This window comes from Sodiomyces alcalophilus (assembly GCF_042370955.1).
Source record: "Sodiomyces alcalophilus JCM 7366 unplaced genomic scaffold ACRALscaffold_4, whole genome shotgun sequence".
NCBI lineage: Eukaryota > Fungi > Ascomycota > Sordariomycetes > Glomerellales > Plectosphaerellaceae > Sodiomyces > Sodiomyces alcalophilus.
The window spans coordinates 2,863,288-2,881,086 of NW_027263535.1; the positions used below are offsets into that span (position 1 = coordinate 2,863,288).

At 38.9% G+C, this 17,799-nt stretch overlaps 1 protein-coding gene across 1 annotated transcript; it reads left to right on the top strand.

Annotated features, from left to right (window-relative positions):
- Nucleotides 1-2,783: 2,783 nt before the first annotated feature.
- ACRALDRAFT_2019756 (uncharacterized protein) lies at nt 2,784-11,088 on the top strand (the record flags this gene model as incomplete). Its single annotated transcript, XM_071019986.1, has 3 exons — nt 2,784-2,800; nt 10,886-10,944; nt 11,015-11,088. The coding sequence occupies 3 exons, from the start codon at nt 2,784-2,786 to the stop codon at nt 11,086-11,088; spliced, it is 150 nt and encodes a 49-aa protein (XP_070875127.1).
- Between the last annotated feature and the right edge of the window lie 6,711 nt (nt 11,089-17,799).

Here is a 17,799-nt window from a genome sequence, read left to right on the forward strand (position 1 = left end):
CTATTAGCTAGTAAACTTTAGATTAATGTTTCGACTTATTGGATTTTTATTCTAGGGGCCCGTGTTGCCCCCGTATCGGTCTCGTTTCGGTTATATACGGGAATATCCTGATTCGGGCGGTAGGAGTCGAGTAGTAGTCGCTATCGGCGGGGGCGGTTTAAAGAATTTTTAGGTAGTAGACTAGTCGCTACCACCCCTTTTATTATATTCGCCCCCGCGTCCACGCTACGGCTTCTACTCGGTGCTATCACGGCGTAAAGGAGGGAGTTAGATTCCTTCTCTAATTAGTTTTATCGTTTTTACTAGTATTACGCGGCGGTGATAGCCTAATTCGTCGGCGTTAAGTTATAGCTTTAAATAAATAAAAATCAAAGAATAGTCCTAAGACTTAACTATAATAAAGAGGTTTTAGAAGTTTAAGCAACAGGTTTCAAAGAAACTAAATAAACAAAGAAATACAACAAAGAGGTTAGTTAAACCTTAACAAAGAGATAATATAAAAAGACAGCCTTAATCTCTTTAACCTGAAGAAGAGCTTTATAAACAAAGAGACCGTAATAACTATTAATGGACTACTTCTATAACTAAAAATATAATACTATAGCATAATAGGATATGTTATATTAACCTTCTTACCTTAAATAGTCTCTATACTAATACTCTTTAAAAAGACTATAATATAACTAATAAAGAGTTAACTAAAATAGAGAGCTATAATATCTATAAAAGAGGTAAGTCTATTACACTTAAGAACAAAGATTTAGTTAATAAATATAAAGACTTTTCCTACTTAGAAAAGGTTTATGGAGATCTTTACGGACCGATCGAATCCCTTTCTTATAATAAAGAGCGTTAGATTTTGTTTATACGAGACCGTTCCCCCGGTTTCTATAGGCATAACTACTCTCAGACGAGTCTAAAACGACAGTAATAACAGCTATAAAACAGTGGAAAGCTCAGGTAGAAAATAATAATAATAATAATAATAAATATCACTTCTTTATTAAAGAAGTAGATACTAACGGTGGGAAGAATTTAATAACGCCTCTTTTTAATGCCTGTTTACAAGTATAGAGTGTAATATAAAGCCACTGTACACTCATAAAGCTTAAGGCTCTGTTAAAAGAGTTACAATGTTCATATTATACTCATAATAAGTAATAATCATAATAATTATCAGTATAATATCTAAGTCAAAATACACAGTATATGGTTATAGCTATATAACTAGACGTCTACTCTATAAACAGCTTAACCTACACTATAATACTATACGTATTATACGTGTATATATACTTGGCTTATAATATATATTATATAAATACACTAGGTATCGTAAATTCGATATCTTAGTTATTACTTAAGCTAATAACGTGGCGTGATAACCGTCGCGTAGGCTGTTAACGTAACAGTTGCCACCCAATCTTTCAGGGTCTTTTGCCAGCCCCGGATCCAGGAAGAAATCCCAGAAGTCAGTTCTTTACACACATAACTACGCGTTTGCGTAACAAACAGTAATCCTACGGATCTACGAATTCAACAGCTATTTACTTGATTTTCCTCTCTTCCGCGCGTACAGCCTACTACTCGTAGCCCAATTCATTAAAAATAAGGACTATAATAGAAAAGGTTAGAGCTCTTCTTTTCCACTCAGGGCTACCTAGATATCTTTAGGGTGAAGCTATTCTTTTAGTTATTTATATATATAATAGATCACCTAATTAAGCTCTTCATTATAAGAGTCCCTATAAGCGTTTTATAAGCTTAGAAACCTAATATCAATAATATACGGGTTTAGGGTTATATTATTTATTATAAAAACAACGTCCCGAATATAAAGAAACTAGATATAAAAGCACTACGAGGTGCCTTAATAGATTTCAACGACTATAACTATAGGGTTTATAACCCAGTAACTAAAGAGACTAGTTAGTTTCGAGACGTTTATATCTTAGAAAATCAGTTTCTTTACTCTTCTTCGGATAATTATAATAATAACTATACGCCTAAAACTAACTATAATAACCTCCCTCCTTATATTAATACTCCGGTATATAATTACGTTTCTACACACGGGCCTTATTAACCCGTTAAGTATAATAAAGGAATCACTTTTAGTAAGAATACCAGTTAATTTTTATAAAATATTCCTTCGCGCGTTTCGAAACGTTCTATTAAGTCTATTCAACCTGAAGAAGAGAATAATAATAGACGAAAGAGTCTACGGGCAGCGGGCTATGAAGTCCTAGCTATTAACTATAATAATAATAATAATAATAATAATGATTTTAACTATAGCCCGGCTATTAATAATAGCCAAAGTACCAGGCTAGAAGTCTAACTACCTTTATATCCTTTAAAACCGGACTATAAGAGTTTAATATTCTATAATAATAGCGCGCACTTACTATATTATATAAAAGATACTATACTTAGAAACCTATAGTTTTAAGAAAATTCCCTATTTTTTTTAACTATAAATTCTCTTAACGAACCAGCCAGCTATAAGCAGGCTATAAACTGCCTAGATAAAGATAAATGAATAGGCGCGATAGTAGCAGAAATAACAGAACTCGAAAAGAGGAAGACCTAGGACTTAATAACTATAAAAATACACCTAATAATAATAATTATTATTACTATTATTATTATTCTCTTACTCCGCTATCCTAACTAATCTAGGAGCCCGGCCTAGGCTATACGGTTGTTCTTAGCTAGTTATAAGGGGGAAAAACCTGTGCGGGTAGAAAAACCCCTATACTCTCCTTATTAGGATCGGTGCCATGTCGGGGCCTCGGCGGTCCTAGTAGTAACTCGATACGTATCTGGATTATACCTTTAGTCTAGTAGCTAACAGGAAAGTAGCAGGCTAGGGATTTCGAGTTAGCCTAGGGAGGGGTATATGATATAGGGGGCCGAAAGAGGACCGTGGCGGGTCCGCTTTCCGGGATTCCTCCCTATATCAGGGTAGCCGGCTTTATTTATACCTTCTATTTAGGCGGGGGGGGGGTTTAGCAGGAGCTCCTGCCTTTATTATATATACCTACCGAATTCGGTAGTCTTCTATAACTATAGTTAGGTTAATTAAAACTTTTAAGAGCCTCCGCCCTTCTTCTCATTTTTCCTTCTTTAACCCTTTTTTTATAATATCGTAGGTTTTCCTTCGAGCTGCCCGCCTCTTTATTCCCGTCTCTATTCCCGGCCCTATACCGTAGTTACTAATAATACGCGTTCCGACGCTTTATAAATAGATAGGGTTTTTTAATATTATCTAGTTATAAATAGTAGCGCGGGCGGGAAGCCAGTGGTCTTAGGGCGGGCTAATAAGATAGATTATAGTTAGTCTTATAGTAATAGTTAGGTCGATTAATACTAAGTCCGTTACTATAAGTAAAGGGGTGCTATAAGGAGCGCGTGTCGGTTTCGGGTTCGGCGCTAACTCCTTCTAAAATACCTCTTAAGAAAAAATAATCTAAGAAGAAAAATAATACCCGCTACTATAAGGCCGGGGCTATACGAGTTCTGCCGTGGGTATTCCTAGGGGCGCCCTTAGGGTGCCGGAGTAATACTGATAAGTAGCCGTTTCTAACTCTAAGTAGATATCTTAGATATACTAAGTGCCTCGGGGGCGATAAGCCCGAGGATATAGAAGTATATACTAACAGCACTAGGAAGGGAGCGGTATACTACTAGTATACTAATAGTTATCGGACTTATAAGGATATAAGTCGGTCTTATAGTGGTATCTTAGTGGTGCCGGGGCGGTAATAACGGGGATTTAATAATTAGTATAGGTTCCGGCTATAGCCCTAAAGCACTAGTAGCGGGTCCTTAAATACTAGCAGGAGCTTATAGCGGCTATTAATAAGGGTAGAGACGGAACGGTTATAAGTCGTGTCCTTAGGGGTGCCGTAACTATACCGCGCTAACTTTATATAGGCTCGGGGTCGGCTTATAGTGGCGGTGGTATCCTTTAAGCGCGCCGCTAGGCGTGCTTGCCCTGCCGGCCACTACCGCGGTAATAACGCTATATTAGCTAGTCTAGAGCGTCGGCTAAATAGGCTAGAGGGGATAATCGCTATCCTATTAAAGGTGGCTATAAGTCCCTTAGCAGTCTCTTAATAGTCTCTTAGCGGTATAATAATACTAATATAGTAGGATAGGGCTATAAGTATATTACCGATAATAATAATACCTCTTAAAGTAAGGATAAAAAGGAAGGCGGTAAGAGTAAGGTCGAGTAAAGGGTAGATACCGTTATAGTACGCCCTTTTAGTACCGCCAGGGTCCTGGCTTATAGGACCCTAGAGTGAATATAAACGTCTAGATTAAGTGCTGTCTCTATACCGTATACTTTATACCGGGGCGGTCCCGCTATAGGGTTTCTGTTATAGGTTTATATAAGGAGTAAAGAGAGTCGTTAAGACTATAATAAGAACAGGTCACGAAGCTAACCTTAGGGGGGGAATGATTCTAAGATTGTTTATTAAGCCCTTTTAACTCAGGACTTAACGGGAAACACCCTATTTAAGGACTAATAACTATCCTCCCTAGGATCGGTATATAATAACCTAAGGCTCTAAGATAATAGGTCTTAGGCTAGCTTAATAGTCCTAAAATATAACTCGGTCCTAAATATCCCCTAGGGTTAACCTTAGGGCCGTTTCCGGGTTCCTAACCTATTCCTTACCGCCTCTAAGTCCTATCCGATCCCCTCGAATAGAATATCTCTAATATCACGCCCCTCCTTCTAAGGCTCCTATCCACGGGAGCCGGTAACCGTCGTGAGTCTGGTCCGGTCTGTCCGTCAATCTATCCCGACCTAGGGACGGGCAGGCCGGCCTAAACTCTACTTATCGGGGCCACTAACTCCCTCCTTATCCTCCCTAGCTAAACTAGCCGTCCCTATTAATCTAACCTAACCTTCTCCTTAGTGATCCTATCCACCTCGTATAGTATAACTATAGTCTTTATAAACCAAGAGGCCTAGTTATTTTTAGATAAAGCATAACTCTCCTAGGTCTCCTTTATTTATTACCCTTATTACGACTATACTATAATAAAGCCCTAAGCGCTCTGGCCGGGGCCCTATCTAATAAAGGGCTTTAGTTAGAATAAACCATAACTCTAAAAGCAGATATTATATTGGTCAATAGTGGCACATATAGGCAGTGAATCGTAGTCCTTATTACTTTCGCCCTTCTCTAAGGTCTCTTTTATCCACCCCTTTAACACTACCACTATTATTAAGGCGACCTAAAACACCTATATAAAGGGCGCCTCCTAACTAAGGCCTATTATAATATAGTCCTAAATAATAAAGAACTTACCCTATTTCCTTTATCGCCCCCTCGCGGCTTATCTAGCTTAAGGCCGGGTAATAATAAGGCATAATATCTATAATAATATTAATAATAATAAAGCCTATCCGTAGACGTATACACTATAATAGTACCCTAGGCGCGTCCTTTATTAACTAAATAACCGTATCGTAGATTCCTATAATAGATAGTCGTATCTGGGTAAAAGGGGAAGGAATAATATAAGTAGGGCCTATATTAGATTATACGACTATCCTGATATAGGACTTTTCTATCTGCCTAACTTAACTTATTATTTTTCCTTTTCCTTACCTATGCTTATTTTACCCGTCTATAATAATAATAATAGTATCGCTATTAATAATAAATCGTTTATCCCCGTCTATATTGAGGGTATTAACTTATCTTATAAACTCCTTATTAGGGTATATATCATCTCCGCGCGGTTCCGTGTATCGTTTTTATCGTATATAGGAGCGCGGCCGGCTTAGGATTCGGCTAATATCGTAGCAGATTAATATTATTATTAACATTATTACTATTACTATTATATAAGTGTTATATCCCCTTTACCTAGACCTTAGGCTAACTTATAGCCTTAGAGTAGACCACTATTATATAATAGCGCCCCTAGCTTTAGCTAATAAGCATAAAAAGTCCGGCGCGGCCGGTAAGTTATCTAAGAAGTCCGGTAAGGCCGGTAAGAAGTCCGACACGGTCGGTACTAAGTCTACTAAGGTGGCACCTAAGGTTATCGATAAGGAGATAACTAAGACTGCTAGGAAGAGGGTATAGCGGGCCGCTAAGAGGGCTTAGGCTAAGGCTAAGGCCGCAGCTATAGCGGCTACTCTTAAGCAGTAGTAGTAGTAATAGTAGTAGCAGTAGTCTAACTCTTTATCGGACTTATTATCGGATTCGTCTTCGGATTCGTCGTCTTCTTCCTCCTTAAAGGACAAAGCTATTAAGTAGCTAGGTACGGCGGCTACTCTAGCTAAGCAAGCTACGCTAGTCGGGACCGTTAAGAAGCCGGCTATTATAGCTACTCCGGTTACTAAGTTAACCGGCCCTCTCCCTTTAGGGCGTAATAACTTACTATAGGGTGCTCTTAAGCCCCTCGGTGACCTAGAGGGCATCCTTAACTATACTAGTCAGGATATTATTATAAGCGGTAATGCTAATAAAGCTACCCTCTTTAACGATAAGGAAGTTAACTCTAATAAGTCGTTATTATTATAGTTCGCTCTATCTATAAACGGGTCTAGCGATAGACCCTCGGACTTTAGCGACGGCGGCGGCGTCGAAATACCGGTATATCCTGTTATTTTAGTTAGGTCGGGCCTAGAGCTTTATGCTGCTTATAGGCGGTACGTCCGCGTACTGGGTTTCCTAATACTATATAGCGATAACGCTACTAGTCCTATTATTATACGGCCCTACAGCGGTAGTAAGGTTTCTAATAAGTGCTATTACTACTATAATAATAATAGCCGCGACTATAAGTTAGTGTGTTTATATAGCTATAGTCCCCTTTACTTTAACCGCTCCTAAGGTTACTAACTGGATATATAGCTTTTATAATAGGCGGAGCGGGCGGCTAAGAGGCTATAGAAGATTTTAGTAGTAGCCGCACGGGGCGGTAGTGGTCTAGACGACTAGACGTCTATAAGTTAGCTTAATATCCTTATAAAGGCTACCGCTAATATATATAAGCGCTAGGCCTTTTAGGTCTAAATTAAGTTATACTGGGCCCTTAAGGCTATAAAGAAGTATGCCTATAATAATAAGGGGTTTAACCCCGTGGCGCGTTGTTACTAGGAGGAGGAGGAGGAGGCGGAGTAGAAGCGCCGCGATGCTCCTATTAATACGGAGCGCTACCTAGCCACTATTACCCGCCGTCTAAGCCAGTTAGTTTAATAAAATTCGAAGTTAGCCGGTTTTTATAAAAAAACCGGCTATAAAAAATAAATAGGGATTACTTATAGTTATTATTAGGCTTGGACTAAGGGGAGTTAAGGGCAAGGGGGGGGGAGGGGGGGCGTTGGCGTTTAGTTTTTTTTTTTTTTTTTTTTTTCTTCTTCCCTAGACCTAAATAAGAAATGTCCCTACGGGGCATAGACGATACTATTAATTAGTTTTATTCTTTCGATTATAATATTCCTCGATAAGCGTATTAGGGAGGTATCTTCGTGGTTCCTAAGTGTTATATTTATGCTTATACCCGGCCCACTTAATAAGGTATTCGCGCCTATTCCCGTTATAGCAATAAGCTAGGATTTCCTCCACTTTATATTTATCCGACTCTTATAGTTCGACCTTAACGTCCGCGGGTATAGGCGACCTACCGTCCCGAGACTTCTATAATTCGAGGAGCGAGATTAAGAAAACGTTATAAATCTTTATCGACTCCGGGAGCTATAACTTATAAGCGAGCCTATACTAGCCTATTACGGAGGTAATCTTATAGGGGCCGACGAACTTATCTAATAGTTTCTGATTAGGGTAACGTTACTTAATATTTTTTAAGGATAATAGTATATAGTCGCTAATCTTAAAACGCTAGGCCGCCTAGCCGACGTTATAGTACCGTTTATAGGTGGTTTAGGCTTTCTTAATAAGGACCTTTATAGCTTTACGATTCGATACAAGGTGCTTTACCCTTTACTCGGCTATAACGGCGCGAACCTTGCCCGACTTACGTATTTATATATTATATAGTCCGCGTAGGTTAAAACCTATTAGCGTAATAAAAGGGGTTTATCGGATAGCTAAATGCTATACGGTATTATAGGTAAACTAGGCTAGGGGTAACTAGTTAACCTAGTTATCCTGTTATAGGGCACTAAATACCTATAGGAAGTGTTTTAAGTTCTGGTTCTATTATTCCGTCTAGCTATCCGTCTAGGGGTGGAACGCGGTTAATAACCGCCGCTTAACGCTTAGGAGGCTATATAGGGTAGTCCAGAACTTACTAGTAAATAGGGACCCTCGGTCCGAAACGATATTATTAGGTAGGCCGTAGATACTAAAAACGTGTACCTATAGGATACTAGTAAGACCCTTAGCTATTAAGGAGCTACTATAGGGGATATAGATCGTGTACTTAGTATATCGACACACCACGACCATGTTAGAATCCCTCTTCTTACCCTATAAGGTTATAGGGGGGAGGCCTATTATAAAGTCTATTAAGATCTCTTAGAACGGCTATTCGGGTATAGGTAAAGGTGCTAGGTACCTAAAGGGCTTATACTAGCGTGGCTTAGTCCTTTAATAGATACTATATATAGGCATAAACTTCTTAACGTCTTATAAAAGGTATTCCTAGTAGTAGGACTCGGAAATCCTTTTAATAGTACGACCTAACCTATAATAGCTTATAGTGGGCGCCTTATAAAATGCCTAGAGGACCTTATCGCGTAAACCCAACTAATTCGGTATAAAGAGACAGTCCCTAAAGTAGACCGTACCCTAACTATTATAGGACTATAGGTCCGTTAAGTTATCCTTTAATACTAAGGAGATATAAAAGGGATCGTCCTTTTAGGCAAGGATAATCTTATCCTTTAGGCTAAATAAACGTAAGGGCTTAGGTATACCTTAGACCCTTATAAGGCTAATAACGAACTTCTTAGTAAATCCCTTAATAGGCTTCTACCGCCCCGCTTTAAGATTAGCCTAATCTATAGTAAGCTACGGCTTCCGTAGGAGCCTATTTACGGGGTTCTAAACACCCGGATAGTAACGAATTTTAAAATCAAAGCTTAATAGCTCCTTTAGCTAATAGGCGTATTAAGGTTTAATTTAAGGCTTATTTAGTAGATACCGGTGGTTTAAGTAGTTAGTTAGTACCTTTACTAGGGTCTAACTATATACTAAATAATAGCGCTATTACTAACACGCTTCGATAATCGCTATTAGCTTAGTATTTAGTATTAGATAGTTTAGTTCGGGTCCCCTTAGCTTCCTAGATAGGAACGCCACGGGTCGCTAGGCACGGTCCTTATACTAGCTAATTATAGCGCCTAGTACGAAGTTAAACGCGTCGGGTTCTACACGAATAGGTAAGGCTAGGTTAAAATGCTATAGTATAGGTGCCGACTAGAATAATAATCGTAACTTCTTAAAAGCGGCCCTCTTTATATCCCCTAACTAGAATATACCTAGTCTGCCTCCTAACCTTAATAGGTCTATAAAAGGGGTAGCGACCTTAGAGTAGCCTTCGATAAAACGTCAGTAAAAACCGGTAAAACCCAGGAAAACCTGGATCTTCTTAATAAAAGTGGGTTCCTCCTAATCCTTAATAGCATTAACCCTCTTAGGGTCTATAAAGACACTATTAGGGCTATATATAAAGCCTAAGAACCCGACCTTTTATATCTCGAACACGCACTTCTAAGGGTTTACGAATAGGGACTATTCCCTTAGACGTGTAAGGATCTCCTTAATATATACCCGATAGGTACTAAGATTCTTATTATAGATTAGGATATTATCTAGGTATATAATATAGATAGTGTCGATAAGACCTTTTAAGGCTTTGTTAATATAACGCTAAAAGCTAGCGGGAGTATTATATAGACTAAAGGGTATTACTAAGTACTTAAAGTATCCGTACTTAGTTCTAAAAGCCGTTTTTTACTCGTCCCCTTCTCGAATTCTTAAACGATAATAGGCGTCCTTAAGATTTAGCTTAGTATAAACTATAAAGGACGCGAGGCGGTTAAGGATTTTATATATTAGGGGGAGCGGGGTGCGGTCCTTATGGGTAACCTTACTAAGACCTTAATAGTCTATATATAGATATAGCTATCTACCCTTCTTCGGTATAAACAGGATCAGGGCACCCGTAGAGCTTATTAATAGGCGAATCCACCCTTTAGCTATAGCCTCCTTAATATAGTCTTATAGGACGGCTAGCTTTTACTTAGCTAAGGGGTAAATAGGGCCGAATAGGGGTGACTTACCTTCCTTTATCTTAATTACGTGATCCTAACGCTAATAGGCGGGCAGATAGCCGGCCTCTACGATATTAAAAACGTCTAAAAACTCTTAATAATACTTAGGGATAATATTCCCTAACTCGTCCTCGTCTAGTAACTCTTAATACGGCCCGGGATTAAGATATTCTAGGATCCCTTTATCTAGTTAGGTCGGGTTAGGGGGTACTAGGGGTATAGGTGGCGACGGGTCCGATTAGACGATAAGGATTAAAAGACTATTAGGTAACGTGTCCTTTTTTTCCTTAGTAGCGTTCCACTTTATACTACTAACTCGGCTAATATGGGGGGCGCCGGACTTTATAAGGCGGATAATAAGTTATATATACTCCTTTACCTTCTTTAACTCTCTTCGGCCCGGGACGCCTCGAAGGTCCTCTTACTAAAGTCGATATATCTATTCGCTAGACTAAAAGGAGGTAACGGGATTATATTCTGTTGATATTATACTTATAACAAGTAATAATCATAATAATAATAACTAGGTATCGTAAATACGATATCTTGGTTATTACTTAAGCTAATAACGTGGCGTGATAACCGTCGCGTGGGCTGTTGACGTAACAGTCGCCACCCAATCTTCCAGGGTCTTTTGCCAGCCCCGGATCCAGGAAGAAATCCCAGAAGTTAGTTCTTTACACATAACTACGCGTTTGCGTAACAAGCAGTAATCCTACGGATCTACGAATTCAACAGCTATTTGCTTGATTCCTCTCTTCCGCTCGTACAGCCTACTACTCGTAGCCCAATCTACCAAAATATTCTACTAACCAGGGTATACTAAGGATAACTTAGGACCTATTAGGGTCTATATCTAGCACCTCGAACTTAATCGGATATATCCGGGTCCGGTCCTAACTATCCGTGACTTTAATATACGTTTTAAAGGACCCGATAGACTATACGTCGACCCTAGGGATAACCTATCTAAGTCACTTTAGTGGTCCTAGGGGACTATAGTTAGGGGGCAGGGCCTTATAGCCGATTAGGTTAACCTTAGCGCCTCCGTTAAGCTTAGCGCTCCGCCGGCCTTATCCGCCGCTTAACCGTAACTCTAACTTCGCCTTAATCGCGCCCTTACTAGTAAAGAACGGCTAAGACGGCGGCCCTTTTTAGGCCTAGGCCTATCTAATAATAGGGCGCCTCGTGTTAACTAGTAGGTTATTCGGGTTCTAACTAGCAGAGTATCCTAATAACTAACCTAACTTAGAAGGTTCCTTTAGGTATTTATTCCGGTAATAGCCCTTTTTATTATAGCTAAAGCATATAACGCCGCTATAATAGCGCCTCTTAAGAGGCCCGGGGGCTTTTATATTATCTACTTTAATTAATTCCACGAAACCTTAGGGAGGTATAAAGGGTCGAATAGTTATAGTACGGGCCCTATTAAGGGCCTTATTATACCTACGCTTCGCGCCGCGGGGCTACCTTAGGCGCTTATTCCGGGGCGTCTTTTCTTTATTCTTATATAAAAGAGTAATCTCTACTTATTATTACGGGTTAACCCCGTAGAGATGATCCGGTAGAGCACCGGATCTTCTGACCAATCATAGCGTGTTCCTAGTGGGTCGCCGCGATATTATATTTAGGTCGTAAGCACCTATAGAGTTTTCCCCTTTCCTTTTTTTCTCCTTAGCTTTAGATAATTTAATTATTCGGCCTTACTCTATAAATAACTTATAACCAGCCGCTTATATATCTAAAGCTTAGCGAAGCCTATACGCTATGCTAATAGAGATAGACTATTACTTCGATTCACCTGCCGGCGCTCCGTCACGCTTAGCGGGCGAGTCGCCTAAGGCTACGGAGTAGAGGAGGGAGATTATTAACCCTCTATAGACTCAGGTCGCGACCTTAAGCACCCAGATCTAAGAATAACAGAATACTATTAACTAGCTACTATAGGCGATATAAAACTAATAACGTATAACCACGCCTTATCTCGCTATACTATTAGAAAAGACTATATAGGGCCCTTAGCCGCCCGTCCCGACGCCTATACCCGATATAATACCCGTTTCGAACCTTAGGACTAAAGCACTTTTATTACCCTAGAAGTTTAACGGTAAACGCTTAGAGTATATAAGCTAGTTATCCGAGATTCGCGAAAAGCTCCTACTCGATTAATATCGCTTCTAAAGCCCTCGCGAGAAGTGGTATTTTATTAACGCCTATTTAGATAAAGCTCCCCGCTATATTATCGCCTCCTTTTAGGCTATAGGCGGAACCGATAGTTAATATAACCCCGAAGACTTCCTTAATTACCTTAACTGTATATATAAAGACGTTAACGAATAACCTTACACGGCTAAAGCCCTAAAAACGTTACGCTAGTATAAAGACTAAGCGTTCGGAAGCTTTATACCTGGTTTCGAACGATAGCTTGTTATTACCGGTGAAGGTTAATAGGATAATACTACGAAGATTACGTTCCTAGAGGGAGCTCTTAGTAGTCGCCTCCGTGCCGCCCTTATTACCGCGAAACTACCGAATAACTATTATACTTAGGTAACCGAAGTATAAAGCATCGCTTAGAGACTCGAAGCCCTCGCTACGAGGCTATAGTTCGGCTAAGCGCTATATAATAGTAATAATAATAGTCACGCTTATAACCACGACGGCGATATAAAGATAGGAGGAGTTAATTAAGTATAGACTAAGAAGAAAGAGATAAGAGAGTGCTATAATTATAGAAAAAAGGGATACCTTACTAGAAGATATCGCTTAAAGAAAAAAGACGCCGAGGATTATAAAAAGAACCGTGTAGCGAAGGTCTTAGTAGCCTCGGATAATAAGACGATCTATACGGGAGTCACGGATAACGATAAAGACTCGGAAAAAGAATAGCTTTAGTATAAAAACGGGTACTAGAGCCTATTATAAAGGAATAAAGGGATTAAAAAGAGTTTATATTATAGTCGCGTAGTAGTTATTTAGCTTTTATATAAGCGCGGATTAATAAAAAGTTAATTACCGCTTTTATAAATACTAGATATAACTATTACGTAGCTATAAGTAAACGTCTTATAAAGTCCCTCCGCCTCCTATTAATCGATAAGACTAGAAGACCCCTCTCGGGGTTCTCCGATACTATAGGGTCTATAAAGAGTTCCGGTATCGCCGTATACGATCTCGAGATTAATAGATATATATAACGATTATTCGCTTATATAATACTAGGATTAGATTATAAAATATTCCTAGGGAAACTATAGATAGAATATAACGATATTACTTATTATATAAAAAGATATCGCCTTTACCACGGAGTAGCCCGGATAGATATCCGACTCTAAGGCGAAGAAGAACCCGATAATATTAAAGCTATCCGCGGAGCTTAAGTAGTAACCGGGTCGGTATTCGCCGGTATTATACGGCGATTATAAAGGAAATAACGGTTTAGTAAAAAGGAACTCGCGCTTTACGCAGTTAGTATTAAAGATATCGATAAGGCCCTTTAAGGTAAGTCTTTAGTCGACCCCCGAAAGTATATCCTAGAAGAGATACTATAACGATTTCCGGACTTATTCTCCGACTTATAAGTAAACCGCCTTCCCCCTTATTAACCTAGGGTGAACTATAAAGTGAACCTTATATAAGGGCCCGACGGTAAGGAGCCAGAACTACCCTAGGGCCCTCTTTATAATATATCCAGAGAGGAACTCTTAGTCCTATAGAAGACCCTTACCGACCTTATCGATAAGGGGTTTATACAAGCTAGTAGCTCCGCCGCTAAAGCTTTAGTTCTATTTATAAAGAAGCTAGGAGGAGGGTTATAATTCTATTATAACTACCGTGCCCTAAATACGATTACCTAAAGAGACTATTATCCTCTTTTACTAATTACGGAGATACTCCGAAACCTAGAGTAAGCTAAGTGGTTTATAAAGCTCGATATAATTACTACGTTCTATAAGATCCGAATAGCCGCTAGCTATAAAGCGAAGATAGCGTTTCGAACCCGATTCGGCTTATTTAAATAGTTAGTATACCCTTTCGGACTTAGTAGCGCCCCCGTGTCCTTTTAATAATATATTAATAAAACGCTATAATATTACCTTAAGGACTTCGTTACCGTATATATCGATAATATCCTGATTTACTTAAGCGGATCCCTACACGACTATAAGAAGAAGGTTGACCTAGTACTATAATCGCTAAGCGATATAGGATTAACGCTTAACCTAGTAAAGTACGAGTTTAGCGTAAAGACTATAAAGTACTTAGGGTTTATAGTTACCGCCGGCTAGGGTATTTCGTGTAACCCTAATAAACTAAAGGCGATCCGAGAATAGGAAGCCCCGACCTTAGTAAAAGTAGTCCGAAGCTTCCTAGGCTTTATAAACTATTACCGTATATTCGTAAAGAACTTCGCTTATATTATAGCCGCCCTAATAAGACTAATAAAGAAGGATCGAGTATTCTCCTAGGGTCCTAATAAATAAGCGGCCTTTAAAGAGGTTAAGAAGAGGTTCTAGGAGGAACCGATCCTACGATAATAGGTTTTAAGTAATAAGACCTTCGTGGAAACCGACTACTCGGGATTCGTACTAGGAGGTGTATTAGTTTAAGAAGACGAATAGGGATATCGTTACATGGTCGCCTATTACTTAAGGCGACTTATAGGAGCTAAATATAACTACCCTATCCACGATAAGGAGATATTAGCGATTATAAGTTACGTAACGTATTAAAGAGCAGAGCTCCTAAGTTATAGTCGCTTTACGATCCTATCCGATTATAAGGCCCTAGAATACTTTATAACGAAGAAGATACTTAACAAGTGATAAAGCCGATAGGCCGGCGAGCTCGCCTAGTTCGACTTTATACTAGAATACCGTAAAGGTGCCGATAACTATACTACCGATACTCTCTTATAAAGAGAATAAGACGAACCGAAGCACTTCTCCGATAAATAGGAATAGGCGCGATATATATAATTAATCCTAGAGACCTTAATCCCCCTAAAGATCCGCCTTTTTCGCGAATACCTATAAGTATTTAAAGCTAATAACGAATTATAACGGCTATAGGACGCTATAGCAGAAAAAGATAACTAGTATTACTAAGCTATATAAGCCGTATCTAAAGGCGATCGATAGTTTTCCCCCTTATTAAGTCTCCGAGCTTAGATTACTAAATACGGGGTTACCTTATAAGGACTACTAATATTCCGAGATCGCCTATAGGTGCTAGGAGCTTAAGAAGGGAGTATATTACGAACACAAGTAATCTAATTTATACACGACTCTACGATTAGAGGTTATCCGGGGCGAGATAATATAATTACCCTCGTAACGAGACCTTTCTTCTAGCCGGGAATAAACTAAGATATACGCAGGTTTATATATAACGATAACGTTTATAACTAGAGCTATATATAGAGGAACGCTTAATAAGGACTCCTAAAACCACTCCTGATTCCTAAATAAATAAGGAGCGACCTATTAATAGACTTTATAACGGATCTGCCTCCTATTAGGGAGAAGAAGTATAGATACTTATAGGTTATAACCGATCGACTTATAAAGGCTATTACCCTTAAAGCGATAGACTCTATAAAGGCGGAAGCTTACGCTAAATGGTTCCTATACTATCACTTTTAGTTCTATAGTATACCTTATTTAATCGTAAATAATAGAGGTTCTAACTAGATAAGTCGCTTTTAGCGATACTTTTATAAATTAGCTAAAATTGAATAACGATTAAGTATAGCGTACTAGCCCTAAACCGATAAAGCCACCGAATAAGCGAACTAAGAAGTATAGGCGTACCTCCGAGCCTTTGTCTATTACGCCTAAGACGATTAGGATAGGTTATTACCCGCCGCCTAATTAGCGTTAAATAACTAAAAGAGCTTTACTACTAAGATAAGTCCGTTCTTTCTTAAACACGGATACTATATCGACCCGATCTGGATCCACGAGGAACTAAGTAATAACGCTTAGGAGTTTATAGCCTATAACCTGCTTCGCCGCCTCTAAGAAGCTATAGAGTTCGCCTAAGCCTTAATAGCGGCTATATAGCTATAATAAGAAGAGTTAGCGAATAAGCGTTATATCCCCGCTAAACGCCTTTATAAAGGCGACCTTATATAGCTCTCGCTTATAAACTACTCTACCCCTAGACCGTCGCGTAAGTTAAGCTGGCTATACTAAAAGTATAGGGTTACTAAGGTTATTAACCCGTATATTATAAAACTAAACATGCCTTTAAACGTATAGCCGAGGTTTTATATAGACCTCCTATAATATATAAGTAAGGACTCGCTTCCTAGTTAAATTCTATATAACCCCTAACCCGGACTAATTCGTGATAGTCTTAAAGAAAACGAATAGATAGTAGAGGAAATCTTATATACTAGGAATAGGAAGGTAGGCAGAGGCGTAAGGAGAGAGGCGTTAGTAAAATAGGAAGGATACGCCTAGATATCTTAGGAACCGATAGAGTCCCTATAAGAATTAACCGCCCTAGACCGCTACGAAAAGAAGTATAGCCTAATTAAAGTTAATAACGGACTACGTGAATAGTATAAGAAAAAGAAGAGTTATAAGAAAGGCGGTAAGGATTAAATAAAGGTTAGAATAATAGTAAAGCCGTCTATATTAATTAAGTCGGGGCGGATAAGCCCCGCCCCTAGCTACCGGGTTTAGGTATCGAGATTAACGTCGTTATAAGTATCCTCGCGACTATTAACGCTTTTAGCGATAATAGGAGATAACGTAGACGCCGCGACCTCGGCCTACCTATCTATCTTCTTTCCCTTAAAGGACTTAATATCCTCTACCTCGATACGAATAACCCCTATAATATTCTTTATTAATATTATACTCATAATAAGTAATAATCATAAGAATCATAAGTATAATATCTAAGTCAAAATAAACAGTATATGGTTATAGCTATATAACTAGACGTCTACTTTATAACCAGCTTAGCCTATACTATAATACTATACGTATTATACGTGTATATATACTTGGCTTATAGAATATATTATATATATACACTAGGTATCGTAAATACGATATCTCGATTATTACTTAAGCTAATAACGTGGCGTGATAACCGTCGCGTAGGCTGTTAACGTAACAGTCGCCACCTAATCTTTCAGGGTCTTTTAACAGCCCCGGATCCAGGAAGAAATCCCAGAAGTCAGTTCTTTACATATAAGTGAAATAAGCAGTAATCCTACGGATCTACGAATTCAACAGCTTTTACTTAATATTCCTCTCTTCCGCGCGTATAGCCTACTACTCGTAGCCTAATTTATTAAAAGGTTATAAGCCCGGGTTAGTAAAGAAGGAAATCTACTCTTTTTTACCCTTTTATTCTATTTAAAATACTAAAAAGACTCCCTGCCTTTTTAGGCTACCTGCCTTTTTAGGCTATCCCTTTATTCTCCCCCGGTCGCAGATCCTTATCTCCGACTACACGAAATCCCTTTATCTCCCGAAGACAGCTAATCGATTCGAACCGTT